General features: G+C 36.7%; 1 protein-coding gene across 1 annotated transcript in view; it reads right to left on the bottom strand.

Annotated features, from left to right (window-relative positions):
• Positions 1-4,245: 4,245 nt before the first annotated feature.
• The window catches only part of LOC114513890 (pregnancy zone protein-like), a 49,547-nt gene continuing 33,721 nt past the window's right edge, over positions 4,246-20,071 (bottom strand). Inside the window, exons 18-36 of the mRNA XM_036016924.1 lie at positions 17,174-17,364; positions 16,600-16,828; positions 15,979-16,105; positions 15,707-15,828; positions 15,453-15,504; positions 14,251-14,334; positions 13,531-13,707; positions 13,155-13,242; positions 12,379-12,535; positions 11,924-11,998; positions 11,455-11,632; positions 10,713-10,936; positions 7,926-8,144; positions 7,626-7,756; positions 7,163-7,253; positions 6,520-6,588; positions 5,794-5,896; positions 4,941-4,982; positions 4,246-4,305 (exon numbers count right to left, since the gene is read on the bottom strand). Of these exons, the coding sequence (XP_035872817.1) occupies positions 4,283-4,305; positions 4,941-4,982; positions 5,794-5,896; positions 6,520-6,588; positions 7,163-7,253; positions 7,626-7,756; positions 7,926-8,144; positions 10,713-10,936; positions 11,455-11,632; positions 11,924-11,998; positions 12,379-12,535; positions 13,155-13,242; positions 13,531-13,707; positions 14,251-14,334; positions 15,453-15,504; positions 15,707-15,828; positions 15,979-16,105; positions 16,600-16,828; positions 17,174-17,364 (2,382 nt within the window). The 3' untranslated portion in view covers positions 4,246-4,282. The remainder of the gene's footprint in view (positions 4,306-4,940; positions 4,983-5,793; positions 5,897-6,519; positions 6,589-7,162; positions 7,254-7,625; positions 7,757-7,925; positions 8,145-10,712; positions 10,937-11,454; positions 11,633-11,923; positions 11,999-12,378; positions 12,536-13,154; positions 13,243-13,530; positions 13,708-14,250; positions 14,335-15,452; positions 15,505-15,706; positions 15,829-15,978; positions 16,106-16,599; positions 16,829-17,173; positions 17,365-20,071) is intronic.

Here is a 20,071-nt window from a genome sequence, read left to right as displayed (position 1 = left end):
AGCAGGATTAGAACTTCAATGTATGTTCCAGGTGGATACAATTTAACCCACAACAGAGATAATTTGTATTTATCTTTTTTTTTCTTTTTTTTTTAATATATTTTATTGATTATGCTATTACAGTTGTCCCATTTCCCACCTTCTCTCCCCTCCACCCTGTACCCCCTCCCACCCACATTTCCCCCTTTAGTTCATGTCCATGTGTCATATTTATGAGTTCTTTAGTTTCTACATTTCCCATTCTATTCTTGCCCTCCCCCTATCTATTTTCAACCTACATTCTATGCTACTTATTCTCTATACCTTTTCCCCCTCTCTCTTCCTCCCACCCTCCTGCTGCTAACTCTCCATGTGCCCTCCATTTCTGTGATTCTGTTTCTGTTCTAATTGTTTACTTAGTTTCTTTTGGTTTTGCTTTAGGTGTGGTTGTTGATATTTGTGAGTTTGCTGTCCTTATACTATACATGTCTTTTCTTTATCTTCTTTTCTTAGATAAGTCCCTTTAGCATTTCATAAAATAAGGGTTTGGTGATGATGAACTCCTTTAACTTGACCTTATCTGAGAAGCACTTTATCTGCCCTTCCATTCTAAATGAGAGCTTTGCTGGATAGAGCAATCTGGGATGTAGGTCCTTGTCTTTCATGACTTGGAATATTTCTTTCCAGCCCCTTCTTGCCTGTAAGGTCTCTTTGGAGAAATCAGCTGACAGTCTGATGGGAACTCCTTTGTAGGTTACTGTCCCCTAATCTCTTGCTGCTTCTAGGATTCTCTCCTTCGTTTTTACCTTGGCTAATGTAATTATGATGTGCCTTGGTGTGTTTCTTCTTGGGTCCAACTTCTTTGGGGCTCTCTGAGCTTCTTGGATTTCTTGGAAGACTGTTCCCTTTGCCAGATTGGGGAAGTTCTCCTTTATTATTTGTTCAAATACGTGCTCAATCTGTTGCTTTTCCCCTTCCGATTCTGGTACCCCTATAATTCGGATATTGGAACGTTTAAAGGTGTCTTGGATGCTCTTAATCTTTTCCTCAATTTTTTGAATTCTTATTTCATCATGCTTTCCTGCTTGATTGATTCTATCTTCTTTCTGGTCCACTGTATTGTTTTGAGACTCATATTCCTTCCTTTCACTATTGGCTCTCCTCCGCGTGTCTTCCTGCATCTGTTTTATGGTAGTCTGCATTCTTTCGTCTAAATTTCATCCAAAATCCACTAGTTCCGTGAGCTTTCTGATCACCAGTGTTTTGAACTGCGCATCTGATAGATTGGCTAATTCTTGGTCGCTCAAAAGGATGAGTCCTGGGGGACTGATTTGCTCTGTTGAAAACATGGTTTTTTTTTCCCCCTGTCTCTCCTTTTTTTTTTTTTCCGGTCTGGTTGCTCTTGTTACAGTGGGGGGCGGAGCCTTAGGTGTTCACCGGGGCTGGGCACCTCAGTCACTAGATTGTGATGTTATATGTGGGGGCGGGGCGGGAGCAGGAGCAGGGCGGGAGAAAACAATGGCGGTAGTTCCGTTCCCCTGGACTCAGACCCTTGTCTGGGCTTCTGGGCCGCGAGTTCTGCCCTGGTCCACAATCGCTGCCCCTCTGGGTCTGCCAGCCGCAGCTTGCGTACTCAGGGATCACCGCTGCCTTCTTGCGCGCCGGATGGCTTTTGCGCCGATTTCACGCCAAACCTTCCCCTGACCTCCGCGCGCTGCCGACCCGAGCCAGCCCTGCGCCCGCCGGCTCGTCTTCTCCTACCAGTCCGGATGAACGCGTCTACTTCAACTTCTTGGCTGCCCGACTTCCATTCAGATAAATCCTCTGCCGGATCTGGGTGTTATTCTGATAGTAAATTATTGTTGTAAATTATTGGTTTTCTAATCTTGGTTGTACGAGGAGGTACGGTGCGATCACCTATTCCTCCATCTTGCCGGAAGTCTGCTCTGTATTTATCCTTTTAATGATTGGTGACAGCTAGTTTTACAAGATATAGGCAATGATTTTCCTCTTAGAGTTCAGTGAATGCAAAATGTACTGTTAAACATATTCTGCTTAAAGTTCTAATAAATAACCAAAAGTTATTTTCCCTCATTAATCTGACTTTGAAAAAGTATGTGAATGTTTTCCATGGAGCATTTGTGAAACATTAAGCAACAAGTTAAATTTCTGTGAAAATGATCTTTCTAGCAGTTCATTTTCTGTACTAGTATATGCCAATACCTATGTATTACTGTATTTGTCTTCTCTTTACCCACAGGAATATGCTCATGGAGCACTGACCCATTTAATGACACCTTTGTTTTGTTTTACTGACCACATTCCCAGCACTGTGCTGAGTGAGTGGGCTATAGACATGATTAAGACACAGGCTTGGGTTTTAAAGAGTCTATGGATGAGAAGAAAATAAAATTTAAAAGTGTTTAATTATATAAGCATGGAAGAAAATACATGCGCTAAAACATTTGCTGTAGCCTGAAGAAGACACGCCAGTCCTGCACAAATGGTCTGTGTATCTGGAGATCAGCAAAAAACTTGCTTTCTTCTTCACATCACTCCCTAGAAGATAAACTCTCACAATGAAAAATCTGAAATATTTTCTTGCTAAATTTTTTTCCAGAAGTTTCTACCAACAAATAAGAAATAGTGTTTTAGTTCTTCATTATCTTTTAATTTTATTTTTGTCCATATCTTTAAAATTTTCTCCGTATATATGTTACTTTAAGCTTTCAGTTTATCTTACTATATATGTCCATAAAGTTAATTTTTAAAGTACATTTTATTGATTATACTATTACAGTTGCCCCATTCTTTCTCTCCTTTATCCCCCTCCTCCCTGCACCACCCTTCCACCCTCCACCATCCTCTGCCCAATTCATGCCCATGGGTTGTACATGTAAGTTCTTTGGCTTCTCCATTTCCTATACTATTCTTAACCTCCCCCTGTTTATTTTGTGCCTATCTATTATGCTTCTTAGTACATGTACATTTCCCCCACATTCTCCCCTTCCCCACTGATAACCCTCCATGTGATCTCCATTTCTATGATTCCATTCCTGTTCTAGTTGATTGCTTAGTTTTGGTTTTTGGTTTTTAGGTTCAGTTGTTGATAGTTGTGAGTTTGTTGTCATTTTACTGTTCAGTTTTTGGTCTTCTTTCTTAAGTTAATTTTTAATTTTAACTTCATGTGACTTAAATAAAGATAAAATATATCTAAATATGGGTGGCTAAAATGCTGTAAAATGTTTACATTCACAATCATTATAAATTCATTCATATTCAATGTTGTACTAAACAATACCCAGTGTGACTATGGGGATAATTAACTTGATAAATGGATTTCAATGTTTTACCTGGAATAAATATTGAGCTTAGTAGTGTAAAGAAAACATGAACAGAGAGACACAAGGTGTCTGTGAAAGAATAGACTAGCTAATCAATGGAATCAGATAAATCACTCAGAAACAAGCTTCTGAATGTATGATAATTTAATGTGTGATAAAGGAGTCATTTTTTATTAGCCGGGTAATATATAATTGGTCAATAAATGATAATGGGATTATTAGAAAGCTACAAGAGAAAAAGTCCATTTAGATACTTATCACACAATAAACAAAATAATTTGAGAAGGAATTAAATGTGAAAGCTTGAACTGAGACTTCTGTTCTCACATGTACAGGATTTCATCACCACAAAGATCTCTCTCATGCTATCCTTTTATAGTAACCCCTGGAAATCACTAATTCGTTTTCCATTTCTGTAATATTGTCATGTCAAGAATGTTATATAAAAGGAAATACAGTTAACCTTTTGAAATTGGCTTTGAGATTACTTAGCATATTGTCTTTGAAATCCACACAAGTGTGTATATCAAGTTTGCTCCTTTTTATTGATGAGTAGTATTTCATGGTATAAAGGTACCACAGGTAGTTTAACCATTCACCTATTGATGGGCATTTTAGTTGTTTCAGTACTTGGAAACATTGTTTTCTACCTTCCTGTGGGTTACTTGAACATTTATTGCAACCCCAATTTATCACTAGTGTTTTGGAATACAATACTTTGTATAATAGTTTAGTGTTTTTAAAAACATTATGAGGAATAGAAACATATTTCAGAAGGGAAATATAACATTGATAAAGAACAAAAGAAACAACAGAGTTGTAAATGTTATAAACTTATTCAACATACAAATATTATTTATTTCCAATTTCTGCCCTCTCTCCCACTGCCTTCTCTCCTATAAGTCTTTGTTCTTCATTTTTGGAGAATTTCATTTGATGAGGTCCATAAGTTTCCATTTTCAAGCATTTCCAAGTTTAGATTCTAAACAGTAAAAGGAAAGGTACAAATACTTGGGAAATTCTGTGATCTACTAAAGTAATAGTTTCTCATATTTTAATTGTAAATATTTGAACTTATATATTTCAATTATTTTTAATGATAGAGCTGTTCTCAGTTTCTTAAAAAAACTATTTTAAAGTGGAGAACGGAAGGACTCATAGAAGTATTATATTGTCAAAGATATACCCTGTCAACCAGTCCAGAGGAAGGTCTTGTATGTAACATCTTTCATGCTATCCTATATGCAGAATTACAGTGAAAAGTTTCCTGATCTTAACTAGTATAGGTTTAGAAACATTCTAGGAATGTCATAGGTGATAAACATATTACCACTAGGTATGGAATACAACAAAATGTTAGATGGTTTGTTTTTCATATGTGGCAAATTACTGAACTCATCTTCAAACAAGTTATCCCAGACACCAGAAATTATATTTAACTTGCATTTTTTCTACTGAGGAATTCTACAATACATTTGAAATTGTTTAATTCATAAATAATAACCCAAGGAGTTTTATCATATGATAAGGATATATTCAAGAAGCTGCCTCATGCAGACAACAGATATTTATTTATTTGCTTTTTTTTGGCATTAGATTTTTTCATTTATACTTTACCTGCACTGCAGGGAGCACTGTACTCTTCAATGGTGAATTCATCTGAAACAAAAATGATGAAACAGAAAGAGTGAAGACATTCAATAACAGGCACATGAGCAGTGAATTGTAAGCAAAATGTACAATGGAAGCTAAAAAAGAAAGTATAAAAACAGTCATGGAGCCAATAAAAGCGATGGCCTTCTGTACAAAAGCATTTGGAGGGGTGAATAAGAGAAAATTGGGTTGGATCAGAATGGAGGGGCAGGTTTCACAGATGGAAAACTGTCTCTATGTATAGAACACTGTACCACCCTTTATCACAGCTGTGTTTTTGTCATTTGAGTTCTAATACCTTCCTCTCTGAACCTTCCCTTAATCTAAGAAGGAGGAAAGTTTTAACACTAGTAGCGTGCTGAAATGTTGGTAAGTTTCTAGTTCAAAGGTATGAGTAAATGAAAGAACTTCCAGATATGTTTCAAAATTTACCAGATTTTGTGAGACTATCCAAGGCCCAAGTCAAAAAATAGATCCAATTTTAGATCTTATATCACATAATCAGTAGTGAGATGTGGTCTTTCAGTTATTGTTATTCTTGTCTTCCTAGAATAATTCAGTCCAGAGCAAACAACTTTGTAAAGGGATTTAGAAAGAGCTCACCCCCTCATTGCTTCAAGATCAGTTCATATAGCTCTAAGACTTGTTTAGGGAGCAAATGAAAGGTTAATACATAAGAACATGATTGTCCGATGACCATAAACTCAGTTTTTCTTCCTGTGACAAACTACAGAGTTTTGTTTTCGTTAAGACAACCATTTGTTAGTTTAGTCCATTTTTTAAAAATCAAAGTACAGTATGTGTGAATCCCACTCACCTGTCTCATAATAATCGTAGGCTTTTACTATGGCTGGTTTTAAATTCTCTACTTGAATGTCTTGTTCCACTGAGAAGGAGAAACTCAGGACTTGTTTGGTTAGCTAGAGAAACAGGAAAACTGAATTACAGTTGAAGATTAACTTAGTTACCAATTATTATCCTCTCTTCTTCTTTTTAAAAAAGATTTTATTTATTTTTAGAGAGAGGGAAGGGAGGGAGAAAGAGAGGGAGAGAAACATCAGTATATGGTTGTCTCTCGCACACCCTCTACTGGAGACATGACCTGCAACCCAGGCATGTGCCCTGATTGGGAATCAAACTGGTGACCCATTGGTTTGCAGGCCAGCATTCAATCCACTGAACTATACCAGCTAGAGTATCATCCTCTCTTCTTAAGATATTGTCAAGCCCTATGGTTATGCTGTCTATTTGTAACAAAAACTATGGAAAGAATGGGGCATTTGAGGACTTGCAAAACACAGTGACAGATAAAAGAAGGGCAAAAGAGTCAATTCCATGGACAGTCAAATGTAGTAAATTGAACCTTGTTGACTAGTCCTGTCTCCATTTCCCTAAGTAATTATGTTCTCCTGTCTTCATTTCCCTAAATAATTATGTTCTCCTTCACCTGTGTATTTGAAAAACACTATTTGGAATCTGTACCAGTTTTTTTGGAATCTCTAGTAGTTCTCCCAGATCTAGCAATATTACAGAGAAATCTTACCTCTTCAAAGTAAATCAGGACATGGTTGGTGCTCACTTCAGTCCTTTGAATCTGAGACTTTTCTTGGAGCTGTTGACCAGGAGGATAAGACAGAGATACAGGATGAAAAAATTTTAGGCCGACAGCAGTTTTCAGGTATTTGAAATCCAAATGGTTGCTCAGAAACATTCAAACTGCTCATTTTGATTTCTTTAGAATATGTTATAATATTTCACATATATCACATACATAGGGTGGGGCAAAAGTAGGTTTACCATTGTTTGTATGGAAAATAATATAATAATTAATAAATAATAATACAAGAGTAAACTATGTTGCATGTACTTACAACTGCAAACCTACTTTTGCCCCACTGTGTATGTATATACATATATAATATATAGAAGATAATTTGATACCTCTTCACATACCCCTAGTATCTCAGGGCCTGCTAGAATACTATAAACTATATTTATGAAATATGTCTTATACTTGAGACCATATAAAAATGATTCCCACTATTAAAATGATGGAAACATCTTCTAAAGAAGCAAGTTAAAGGGAGTAAGCCTCTTGAAAACTGAATCAATAAAAGAAAATTTTGATAAGCATAAATGGCAACACTTATCATGACTCTTCTATCCATAAGGGATGTAGGGTTTACCTTTTTCACTGATGGTTTCACAGGTATGAAACCGGATACCATCTTGACATCAACAATGACCATGTTGGAGCTGGGTCGTTCCCCAGTATAACTGTGAAGCCAAGGCACAGGGACAAGGCATTCAAACAAAATTCTTGAGAACTCATCAAGATAGAAACCTTTCCTTCTCCTTATTTGTAGTGTTCACTATACCTACCAACCACTCAGCTTCTCCATCTACTTTATTTGCCTCTGCTATGGTTGCTTGGAAAACCCATCTTTATAAAATTGCACTCTGTGGCTATAGCAACATTTTGTTCTCAATGTTAAGTCTTTTCAGTCAGAGTGAAGAATATTTTCTCATTAATATATATCACAAGAATTCCATCTACATTATGTATGTCATTGGATAATAGCATTCTCCCACACAAGAAAATCAATTTACCATATTCTATGATAGTTCTGGTAGTGATTTAGAATTTACCTAATGTTGATGTGAATCTGGAATTTCCTGTGAGCATCTACTCCATCACAATCCTTGGGGAGAGTATCAACATTCAGGGTGAAGGGAACTTTCTCTTCTTTCTTGGGCAGGACATTGTATCTCAGGGATGTCTGCAACAAATTGAAAAGAATTATTTATTTTTGCACTTAAATAGTCTATCTCTTCTAGGTGATTCATATTTTCCCCTTAGCACACATTTCCTTTTCTATTTTGAAATTCAAATCTAATTCTTGACACTTTTCCCCATTTGTAACATCCTTTAAACCCTGGCAGTCTCACCTGGAGGTACACACATCCTGACCCTGACACTGTTGTGCTGTACTCCCCTGGGATCTCTGGCAATGCCACCTCCTGCAGCAATAGGCGATTGGTTTCATCTACTTGAAGTTCTTCTGAGAAGGTCTCTGAAGACTTGACGGTAACTGTAGCTGCTTTCTCCCTTTTAGTGAAAGTTGTTGCTCCATATTTGGAGAGGGCTTGAAGAGCTACCACTGTATCCTGAAAAAGATGGGTGTAGAAATCACTGGAGAGGAATTTTACAACATTACACTAGAAGTAAATCATACCAATATTACTCTTTCTCATAGTTATTCATTTATAAAAACACAGCTCATTAACTGAATTTCAATTAAGCTCAGTCATGGTATTAATCAGGAGTTATTCTAGGTAATTTGGGGAAAAATGAAGAAGAGTCCTCATTCAATAACTTAAAATATACATATAGAAATAAGACTCAAATATTTGACACAAAGCAGAGGTTATTTCAAAAATTTATATAATAATATTTGTTGTAAAAATTCAGAGAAGGCTGAAGAAATTGGGGCTACAATAGTAACAAAACTATCAAGGAGGTAAGAAAAATGATTATATAAAATAATAAGAAAAGTTTATATAGACAGAAGAGAGGCATCAAGTGTGGGAAATGTTCTAAGTGAAGACACAGAAAAGAGAGTGAGCCAATTCCAGAAAAAGTGAAGGGAAAGAAATACTCATGTTCACTGAGGAAAAGAAATATTTTGAGTAAAGTGTTACATAATTTTAGTCTTTGGATAAAAATATTTATATTATCAACTGAAGAAAGAAATCAAGGAAGACACAAACAAATGGAAACGTATACCGTGTTCATGGATTGGAAGAATGAACATCATCAAAATGTCCATATAACCCAAAGCAAGTTACAGATTCAATGCAATGCCTATTAAAATACCAATGGCATATTTCACAGATATAGAACAAACACTTCAAAAATTTATATGGAGCCATTAACAACCCCGAATAGCTGCTGTAATTTTAAGAAAGAAGAGCAAAGTAGTAGGGATCACAATACCTGATACTAGACTATACTACAAGGTCACTGTAATCAAAAGAGCCTGGTGCTGACATAAAAACAGACACACCAATGGAACAGAACAGAGAGCCCAGAAATAAACTCAAATCTCTACAGTCAATTAATTTTTGACAAAGGGGGCAGCAACATAAAATGGAGTAAAAATAGCCTCTTCAACAAATGGCATTGGGAGATCTGGACAGCTACATGCAAAAAAATGAAACTCGACCACCAACTTACACCATACACAAAAGTAAATTCAAGGTGAATAAAAGACTTAAATATAAGTCGTGACACCATAAAAATCCTAGAAGAAAACATCAGCAGGAAAATCTCAGACATTCCACGTAGCAACATCTTCACTGATATGTCCCCTAAAGCCCGGGACATAAAGGAAAGAATAAACAAATGGGACCTCATCAAATTAAGAAGCTTCTGCATGGCTAAAGAAAATAGTATTAAAATAAAAAGAGAACCAACCATATGGGAAAACATATTTGCCAATGATACCTCAGACAAGGGTTTAATCTCAAAAATATATAAAGAACTCACGTGACTCCACTCTAAGAAGACAAGCAACCCAATTAAAAAAGGGGCAAAGGACTTGAAGAGACACTTCTCCAAGGAGGAAATACAGAATATCCAAAGACACATGAAAAGGTGCTCAGTATGGCTAGCTATCAGAGAGATGCAAATTAAAACCACAATGAGATACCACTTCACACCAGTCAGAATGGCTATCATAAACAAAGTTTATAATGGAGAGGTTGTAGAGAAAAGGGGACCCTAATGCACTGTTCGTGGGATTGCAGACTGGTGCAACCACTATGGAAGACAGTATGGAATTTCCTCAGAAAACTAAAAATGGGCCTGCCTTTTGACCCAGCAATTCTACTGCTAGGATTATATGTAAGAACCCTGAAACACCAATCCAAAAGAACCTATGCACCCCAATGTTCATAGCACCACAATTTACAATAGCCAAGTGCTGGAAGCAACCTAGGTACCCAATGGTAAATGAATGGATCAAAAAGCTACGGTACACTTACACAGTGGAATTCTATGCAGCAGAAAGAAAGGAGCTCTTACCCTTTGAGACAGTATGGATGGAACTGGAAAGCATTATGCTAAGTGAAATAAGCAGGCAGTGAAAGACAAATACCATATGATCTCATGTTTAACAGGAACCTAATCAACAAAAACAAACAAACAAGCAAAATATAACCAAAGACACTGAAATAGAAAACAGGCTGACAGTAACCAGAGTGGGGAGGGGAGGGAATTTCAGGGGAAAAAGGGAAGGGTTTGCAGGAACAAGTACAAACGACACATGGACAATAACAGGGGGTGGGATGGAAATAGGAGGGAGGTCGAGAGGGCTGGAAGGGTGTGCTGGGGTGGGGAAAAAGGCAGGAAACTGTACTTGAATAACAATTAAAATAAAGAAATATTTATGTTATCAGGAGAGTAATCTTATAAAAACATTGCTTTTGGAAGATTGGTCTATTTTACAATTGAGGGTCCAACTAAAGAGAAAGATAGGGGACTGTATAGAGGACAGAGCAGTAACCCATATACACAGTAATAAGGCCTGAACCTTTGTGGTGATGGAGAAATGAAGAAAGTATGAATCAGAAACACTATACAATTTTTCAACTCAGAATATGGTTGTATCTACATAGGTATCTTTTCTCCTTAGAGAGATCTGGACAGCTACATGCAGGCCTCTCTCCACAGACCTGAGTGGAAGAGAAACCTCCATTGGGGTTTTGTTGCTTGGTTATCCATTTCACAATACGTGAGGCTACAGACAGGTCTTCTGAAGATGGGGCAGGCTGGGAGGTAAGATAGGCAAGGAGCAAGTAAGATGTCATCTCCACTTCAGCAGAAGGAGCCCGAGGTTGATAATAGAATGTCTTAGCTTCTTGAAGTTTCCCAGGACGTTGCAAGTGGATTGAGTCCTCTTTGAAATGGAAAAACAAAACAAAACAAAACAAAAACCCAATCTTAAGCTTAGAGAATGGTTTCAAAATCTAATTAGTGAGGCCATTATAGAGCTCACCTAGTGAATTGAAATAAATAAAATAAAAATTTAAAGTAATCACTGATCTATCAAATCTTTTCCAAGAAAATAAATTAAGTTCCCAGCAAATCCCATTGTGCCTTTCTGTTCATTACATACTTGTATGATATTAGACTTTGGGCTGTATAGAGTCAATAAGGTAAAATGATTCGTGTTACCTAGAGAATTTATTTTTGATCAATGATAATTATTCTTATTATATCATAATGTAATGTAATATAATATGAGTATAACATCACATATATGATAAATCATATACTATACTATACTAAATATACTAGAATATAATATGATATGATATAATATAAATAGTATAATATGGAATAATAAGTGTGAGGTCCTCTCCCTTCTGATCACTGGTAATTTTTGGAAGTAAGTTTTTCAGGAATGGCTGTTACCTTCTTTTATAGCCTCTTTGTCCAGTGATTGAAGCAGCTCACTTCTTTTGGCCTGGTTTCTTGCTAGGGCAAAGGCATAGGCCAATAATGCCTTGGTATAGACAAGACTTCCTTGGGCTTCTGAAGTGGATGCCCATGTACTTTCCAGGCAGAATAGAGCATTGCGGACAACTGGGTGCTGTGAAGAAGATGAAAGGACATCTTAAGATAGCAGAAGTAGGATAATGAACTGTTCCCAGGCTAACCCCTGATTAAAAGCCTGAACGTGCTTGTGCAACCTCATAGTTTGGACCAGAAAATAATTTCCTCTGCAGCATCCAAATGGATGTAGTCCTTTATGTTCCAGTGCACTATACCAAAATTATATAACACAAAACTACAACTCATTTTCCTCAGAGATTCAGAGATTTATGATTTTTCCCCCTTAACATTTGTAAGAAGCAGGTATAGGGTATGTGCTAGTACATACTGTGACAGGCAGTGGCATCTCCAGCAGAGCAATGGTGATGTAGGCAGAGAGTGTCATCTCGTCATCTACTCCACCCTGTAAGGGCCAGAGGCAGAGACACTAAAGCACTCCAGTATTCATTAGCCAGAGTCAGCTAACTCTATATTTCACTAGAAAGTCTTCACTAGAAAGTATCTTTATTTGAGTAATATTATTGATTTTTCACCTCCTTTTCCCTCCCTAAAATTCTCAAATCTGCCCTGAATCCCTTTTTCTAACTTTTAGTAATATACTGGGTTTTTTGCACATTATCCTTATTCAGTAAAAAAATTGCTAATTAATTGCTAGATTTCAGAAGCTTTAGAGCCTACCATACTCCCTCAAAGCTGTGTCTCCAAGACTTGAGGAATGAATAGGAGCATCATTGCTCTGACATGTCACTATTATTAGGATTGAAACAATGTTAAAGGCATCACCTTAATAGCATTGTTTAGCAGTGATCCAGAGTGTTGGAAACAGCCATTTTCCTTTTGCTTCCCTGAGAGCCAGGTGAAGGAATCCATGATGTGTGACTCCTCCACAAAGATATATGACCGAGCTTGAGAAAAGGACTTAAGCACAAATGCAGTGAGCCTGCCAGCAAAGAAGATGAGACATCAGGACAAGCTCACTCTGTGCACTGCCTCCAGACACTGATTTTCATAATTCAGTGAAGGAAATCAATGGGGTGATTTGGGGGTGAAATGATACTAGAACACTGAATTCTCTGTTTGTCCCCAAAACTCTGAGTCTCTTTTTGTAAATCTCTCAATTTTATTGGTTTCTCAAGAGTTGATGCTTTTCACTTATTTTCTTTTCATGAAGTATTTGTTGGAGTCTCCAAGCCTTCTCACCACCAAAACTCCCATTTTTCTGAATGATTTTTCTACATTACAGTCTTGTTTTGTCTTCTCTAGGCTCTCCTTTCTTACTATAGAATGTGGAAGTTTCTTCCTTGATCATTTCTCATTATGACACTTTCTGCCTTACATTGCCATTGTGGGGGATCCTTATTTCACTGCTATGCACTGTGCTATCAGATCAGGTGAGCTTTCACAGATGAATGGTGAGATCACCCAGTGTGATGACACACATACAGATTTTTAAAGGATACAGATTTCCATAAAAGAACTCCAAGTATCAGAGAATAGCTAATTCCATAATTCTGAAATATTATGGATCTACAAAGAGCACATGGAAATAATTGTCTTACCAAGTATTTCCCTGACTTGTACCTCCTTGATCCCCAAAGGTGCTGTATGAACCATCGTTGTGTTTATAATTCAACTGTCTTTGATATCCTGAAGAAGAAGTTTTCATAGATTTGTGAAACAGCAGAGACATTGGGGAATTACTGTTTTTTTCCTCAATACTTGTTGATGAGTCATAGGAACACTTGGTTTTTTTATCAAGATATCTCCAAGAATTGATGATGCTATTGAATTTTCTGATTGTATGGTGGGACATTTTATTGGACATTACAGCAATGATAATGATCAAATCTTAACCAAAGGGATACAGATTTGAGTTCCCTAAAGGAGATATTTTGGGACTCAATTAACATTTTTTGTGTTGGGGTAATCTCTTACCACTAATGAGGTGGCTAATGGCTTTGGACTTGATCTTCTCTGTCAGCTGTTGTGTCTCATTCAGATAGTTCAAAGCATAGATGTTAGGGACAAAAAGGACCATATTCTGCTCCCCACAACCATAAGGCATCTGGAGAAGATTCTGAAGATTTTGCATTGCAGAGCCTAGTATATCACCTGGGGAATGAAAGGTGTAGAAAAATCAGAAGAACTCAGTCTGTTTTTGTTGGTATGGGAAGATAGATACTAGCTAAGTGAGAGGTCACTCACTTAATGGAGGGGAGGACACAAAAACATAGGACGTAAAGGAACATAAGAAATAGAAAGAAAAAAGAGGAGTAGGAAAAGTAAAGTAGATGGTTGAAGGATTGAATAAAACAAGGAAAACTGAATGACAGGATACATCTTTCCTGATGACAGACACGTCTGGTATAAACCAACTATATTCAAGTATATTAAGAAGCACCACCACATACTCAATCCTTTGAATATAAGGACACAGAGAGGTGACCCTTCATACTTTTTACAATATATCAACATATATATCACAACATCTATTTGACCTCCTTTTTGATGAATATACAATGCAATACTTAGTTTAGCACTCTTTTTCTTACTCCAGTGACTAGAGCCAGTGATCTCATTAACCACAGATGGTGAGGCCCTGTGCAGTAGAATTATGGAGATAGGCAGCTGCTTCCTTTGGGCTGGGAGACTCACCCAAAACTGAATATGTGGCCCTGGCAGATCCTTCAACCACATTTGAAGGAACTTTTAGTGACAACTTTTCAGGTACTCCAGTTTCTGATGAAAAAAAAAACCATATATAAGGGAGTTAAACATGAGAGATATGTTCTATTTTTGTTTGCATATCTTCCCTCTATATGAGCAAGATCCAAACTCTCATTTCTTGTTTCTTATATAATTTCTTTGATGCAATCCAAGTTTCTCCTAAAGCCATGATTCTTCTCACAGCGTAGTTCATATTAAGTATATATATTTGTGCTAAATTTCTATAGATTTCTGATGCGTACATCATATGGTATATTTATTCCCTTTTCTTCATTGCGTATGTTAGTTTCTAATATTGTTAGTTTTTAGAAAAATTACATTTATTCCATTAATATGTATGAAGTGTGTGCAAGTTAGGTTCTGTTTTAAGTGTAATGATATAGCAATTTTCAAAACAAATCTCCTGACTTCCTGGAATTTTTATTTTAATGGGAGTAATAAGATAACAAATCAATATTTAATATGATAGATGTTAAGTTTTATAGAGAAAATTAAAGTAGAGTGTTTATATGGGTAAGCTAATAAGAAAAATCAAATCAGAAAGTGCATGGTATAGGGAGAGGATTACTTACTAAAAAGCTCATTGATTAAAAAAATTATAGGTGACTGGAGACTTAGAGTAAGTCATGGAGTAAGATTTATAGATATCTGGGGAAAAGACTTCCAGGAAAAAGAAACAAAAAGTGAAAAGACTCCAGAGAATAGAGTATGCTGAATGTACTCTAAAAGCATATTAGACCTAAAGTTTTTCTTATAATTTGTATTTAAATTTTAAAAAATCTGAGCACATTTAAACAATTAATTGAATAATAGTGTTAATGTCACATATATTGCAATATTTTGAAAATTGTTTAGAGAGAAGTATAGGAGGCACACTTTTGTATTGGCAGAAATCCTGTCCCATACACGCCAGCTTTTGTCTTTAATATTAGCCAAGATCTTTTGGGCCTTTTAACTTCTCTATGCCTTCATCAGGAAAAAGTTGTTTTTCACCAAATGTCCTTAGATTTGTACATGGGAAAATATACAATTTCCCTCCCCAAAGGACAACATTCCCCCAAGGGCATTCTATAACCATATACTTTGGCAAGGGGTGAAACATGAGAATTTTGTCTGTTTTTGACACTTACCTGTTGCACAGAGGAGTGAGTTGAAAGTTTCCTCCTTTTCTATTCCCTCAGGCTTTATATGAAAAGAAAAAATAAAAAAGATGAAGTGACACTGGATGTATAAGAGAAAAATCAGTCACTCTTTAGGAGAGGAGAAGATGTTAGTATATAATTGAGTTGTGGTATATCCGTATGGGAATTAAATGTCCCTGTCACACACATATTAGATGGTCTGCCATTATATAATAAATGTCTGAGAAAATATACCTGCATACCTCAACTAATAAGGGCTTGACTACAGTGTCCTTGTGTCCAAGTGCTGGGTCTTGAGGGAACTCACTGCCGCACAATTCTGCAGACTGCAGGGCTTCCGCAGTTGCTGTGAAATTCACCTTTCCTGAGAAGTTACACAGCGATTCTATGGTGAATGTTTTTTTCTTTTTCAATTTCCTCAATATACATAATGGTTTTGTGTCAATTGATCATTGTTAAAGAAAAAAAGACACATATTTGGGTCAGAGAAGAAAGCACAATTATTACCACTCACCCAGTGACTTGAGGGTCACAGCCCAGGACACAGTTTTCTGCCCATCTCCACAGACACAGTGAGATTCTTCATTCTTCTTCATTGGGACAGCCAAGAAGGCAGGAGAGTCCTCCAGCTCTATGCTGACCTGTCCCCCATACCCACCCACAAGTTTGAGCACAAGCAGAGGGTCGGTAACAGGGGACTGAAGCCTAAAGGGACAATGCATACTACTTGAGAGGCTTTGAGGAATTGCTCAAACAGGGGAAATCCTGTCAAATACTTTGTCATTTAGATGTTTACAATAAAGGAGTTAAAAACTGACAGGAATTAGGATAAGTGTCCAGGATTTAAGCTTGCTCGTACCAACACAAGGAAAGTATTTTTTTTTATTAGAGTGAAAAATGAAGTAATCAAGTGGAAATAATATCTGAAATTAGGAATACACAGATAATATAGAGCCCCAAATGAATGTAACCTTACCACCCTGGACCTATAAGGTAGTTTGTTCTGAGTTCCATTCCAAAATTAAGTACCATCACATTCAATTATGATTTATAGACATTACGTAGGTCTAGGTAATGAATGGTGATTGTGTTCCTTCCTTCTACTTTTGTTCATCTCTAGAGAAGTGTTACTTACCCGGATGCAGTAGGTCAAGTAGTTGAACACAGTGGCTTTAAGTGTAAAGGCTTCTCCTCGCACCACAGAGTAGGGAAGAGTGAGTTCTAGGAAGAAGGGCTGGAAGACTTGAAGAGAGATGATGGGGGAGAGGCCAAGCCCTGTTTTTCCAGACAAGCATAGTGCACTGGCCTTCCACTTTGTGATGGTGTCAGGAACCTTTACTTCCAGCTCACTGTTACCTGATGAACTAAATGAAAGTAAAAAGAGGAGGACAGTGAATGAATCCCCATTCCCCTTCTTTTTATTAAACTTGATATAAATTGTGTCATTATTACTGAAGTCTCTGAAAGTTTTTCTTTTCTTTTTAGGGGTGAGACTAGCTTCCTGCTTTCGATTATTTTAGGTACCTCAAGACCAAATTAGAAAAAAAGTTTCATTGTTTAACTACGAGATCAATGAACTATTAACCTAAATATTTACCAGAAAGGAACAAAGTAGAACTAAAAGGATCAGGAACAAATGATAACACTGGAATCACAAAGGAGAATGCAGATCTTCTCTTAAACTAAATTCCAGGCAATGCATAACTTACTCAAGTGGCACCAAATCCCAGATCCAGGTCTCTGGGAAATACTTCCGGACTGTCTTTTGCACTCCCTCCGCTTGAAGGGCTTCTCTCATCGCCATAGGATAAACTGAATCATCATATTCTACAGCTACGTCTGGTGAAACAGCTATGAAAAGACAACATCCAGGGCCCAATGTAAAGCTTATTCTATCATTAGTTTTTTATACTTGCCTGATAATCAAACAGAATAAGGGCAGCTGCTCAGTGAATATCTATTACTGGAAATATTTAACCTACAAACTTGTCACTTATAGAGGAAGGCTTATCCTATTACTTCCTCAGTCTAGAGGTGAATGTATTTTTCTCTAGATATGAAAACAAATATGTATTTCCTTGAGCTGATTACTCAACTGGTGGAGGGAAGAATAATGAGTAATTTAATACACCAAATATTGCTTTTACACTGACTGAACTGATGATCACATATTTTCCATTTGTGGTAAGACTCAAACTAGAAGGATTGATAGTAGCTACTGCAAGAGTATTTTAGGGATTATTTTTAAAAAAGTAACAGTGAATGAGATATGAAGACATGAAAAGTAGGATATACTTCAATATGTTATAGACAACAAAGACTTAATAAAGGACAGAAAATGAACTTTAGACTGGCCAGAAAAAGGCTTTTTCAAAGCAGACATTAAAATGATCATTGAAGGAGGAGAAACATGGGGATGGGGAAGGTATTTCAAGGCAATGGCTATCCCAGTATGCACACAGAAATTGAAAGGGATAGTCCAAAAAATTTACCCCTTGGAGTAGAAATGTCTGTTTTGGGGTTATGTTTAACATAATTGAGTAAATAGTAGGTGTAATTATATGATAAAATACCATGAAGATTAGGACAAATAGATTTGTTAAAGCAGACATTAGCTTGATTAAAAAGTGTTATTCCATACATCAGAAGATGTATAAAGATAATATGTATAATATATATAAATGTAAAATATATGTTATATATGAAATAGAGTTGGACATGGTCTTTTAAAGCCTTAAGTGTAATAATTCTACAAATCCTGGAAGTAGGAACTATGTATGAGAAATGAATGACATGATAAAACAGTGTTCAAGGATTATATGCCTTTCACAGTAGATGGAACAGACTGAGGTGGAGAAAGACCAGAGACACAGAAAGTAAATTAATGTGGTTTATAAGTAATAATTTGGTTACAAAATAATAAGGTACAGGAGTAAGGTGGTATAGCTGAGAATTAAAGAATGAATAACTAGTAAATACCAAATGCAAAATTTGTATAGAGTATTGCTGAATATTTGGGGTAAGAATGTAACAATGGTACTCCGAATTTAGGTTTGCTGGATCATTTCATCAATGTGTTTTCTCTTGGGATTGAAACAAATATATGCACTTGCTTTTAAAAGGAATATGAAAATAAAGTAATAGTTCTTTTAACTTTCTTAACAAAGAACATGGTATTACATGGAATCATAATTGTATTTTTTTATTTTATGCTCACATACATTATGCCAGATAGGGATATGATACAAATATGTCCCTTTGCTCTTAGCATGGTGTTGTTTCTCACTACACAAAAATTTCTTTCTGTTGAGAAAATGTTCTTATTCTGTTTTCAACTTTATTAATAGAACTTTATTCATTGTCTTCCCAGGTAAATAATTTCTACCTTATTAAAATAGAGGTTTATTTTTATTAAAAATGCTTTATACTACTAATGCTACTTTATAATACTATTATGAGGTAGCATTAGTAGACATCCAAGCATGCAGAGAGAAACTTCTCTGGACTTGACAGTAGAAAAGAATTCTCAGATTAGAATCTCTTCCACTTTTCTATATTTCTAGGTATACTTGAAACACACCAAGAGACTAGTAGTATGTCTGCCAAAAAAACGAGTTATCCTATTTTGTTCAGTATATCAAAATCACTTTATTTTTTTCATAAAAGAACATGACAGGAACAATTAACATCAATATGGTCCTTCACTTTTATCAGCCTCCCTTGCCATTAGGGTGGGTGTGATATATATCACTTGCACAGCTGGTCATAAAAGTCATGTGCAAACCTGCTCCCTTTCCCCATGGTAGTAACCTTGAAAGACACATTGGAGATGATGGAGTCACAAGATGAAATCAGAATGGAAATCTTTGACTCATCATTGCTAAGGAGCTACTCTGGAGAGCTACTAGACTCACAAGCGGTTTTTGTGTAAAAAATAACATATGCTTAGTCACTTAGATGTGAGGGGGTTTGTTTGTTACTGCAGTATAACCTAGCTTATCCTGACTAATTTAGATATTGAATACATTGTAGATAAGAAGAATTTGAAGTAGCAAAGCTATTAAAGGCCAGGCCAAAAATCAATCAATTTTGAGGAGAGAGAGGCAATAATTGCTTTAAAAATCCTATTCGTTAGTGGAAAAATGTCATTGGAAGAAAAGTTACCAAGGAGTTGCTGCAGTCATAACATTCTATACTTAGAAAATAGGGTTGGGGAATGGGAACAGAAGATGGTGGCAGAGTAGTGGGCTGCTCTGTTAATCTGCTCACAGACACAGACCAGATTTGAAGTCAGAACACAGAGTGCAGAGTGAGTGGAAGTATCTGTAAGTGAGTGCTTACATGGGCAAGACAGGGAGTGTACAAGACTATGCAGGAAATGGCCTGTCTGCGAGGCACCCGGGGGCCAATGGCCTGGGCTTTGTAGGGGGACCACCACCGCTGCTCAGCCCAGCACTGCTGGCTGCATAGAACTGGGGCAGCTTTAGATTGGCTCAGGACTCATGAGTTACTGGGGTGGTGAGACAAGGCACTGCAGTGGGGGGCCATACAGAAATTATTTTAAAAGGGGAGCTGAGGGAAGTCCTGAGGATCAGGAAGGACCCAAG

Source organism: Phyllostomus discolor, chromosome 2, assembly GCF_004126475.2.
Source record: "Phyllostomus discolor isolate MPI-MPIP mPhyDis1 chromosome 2, mPhyDis1.pri.v3, whole genome shotgun sequence".
NCBI lineage: Eukaryota > Metazoa > Chordata > Mammalia > Chiroptera > Phyllostomidae > Phyllostomus > Phyllostomus discolor.
Note: the sequence above shows the minus strand (reverse complement) of the source record. Positions and strands in the feature narration are given on the sequence as shown.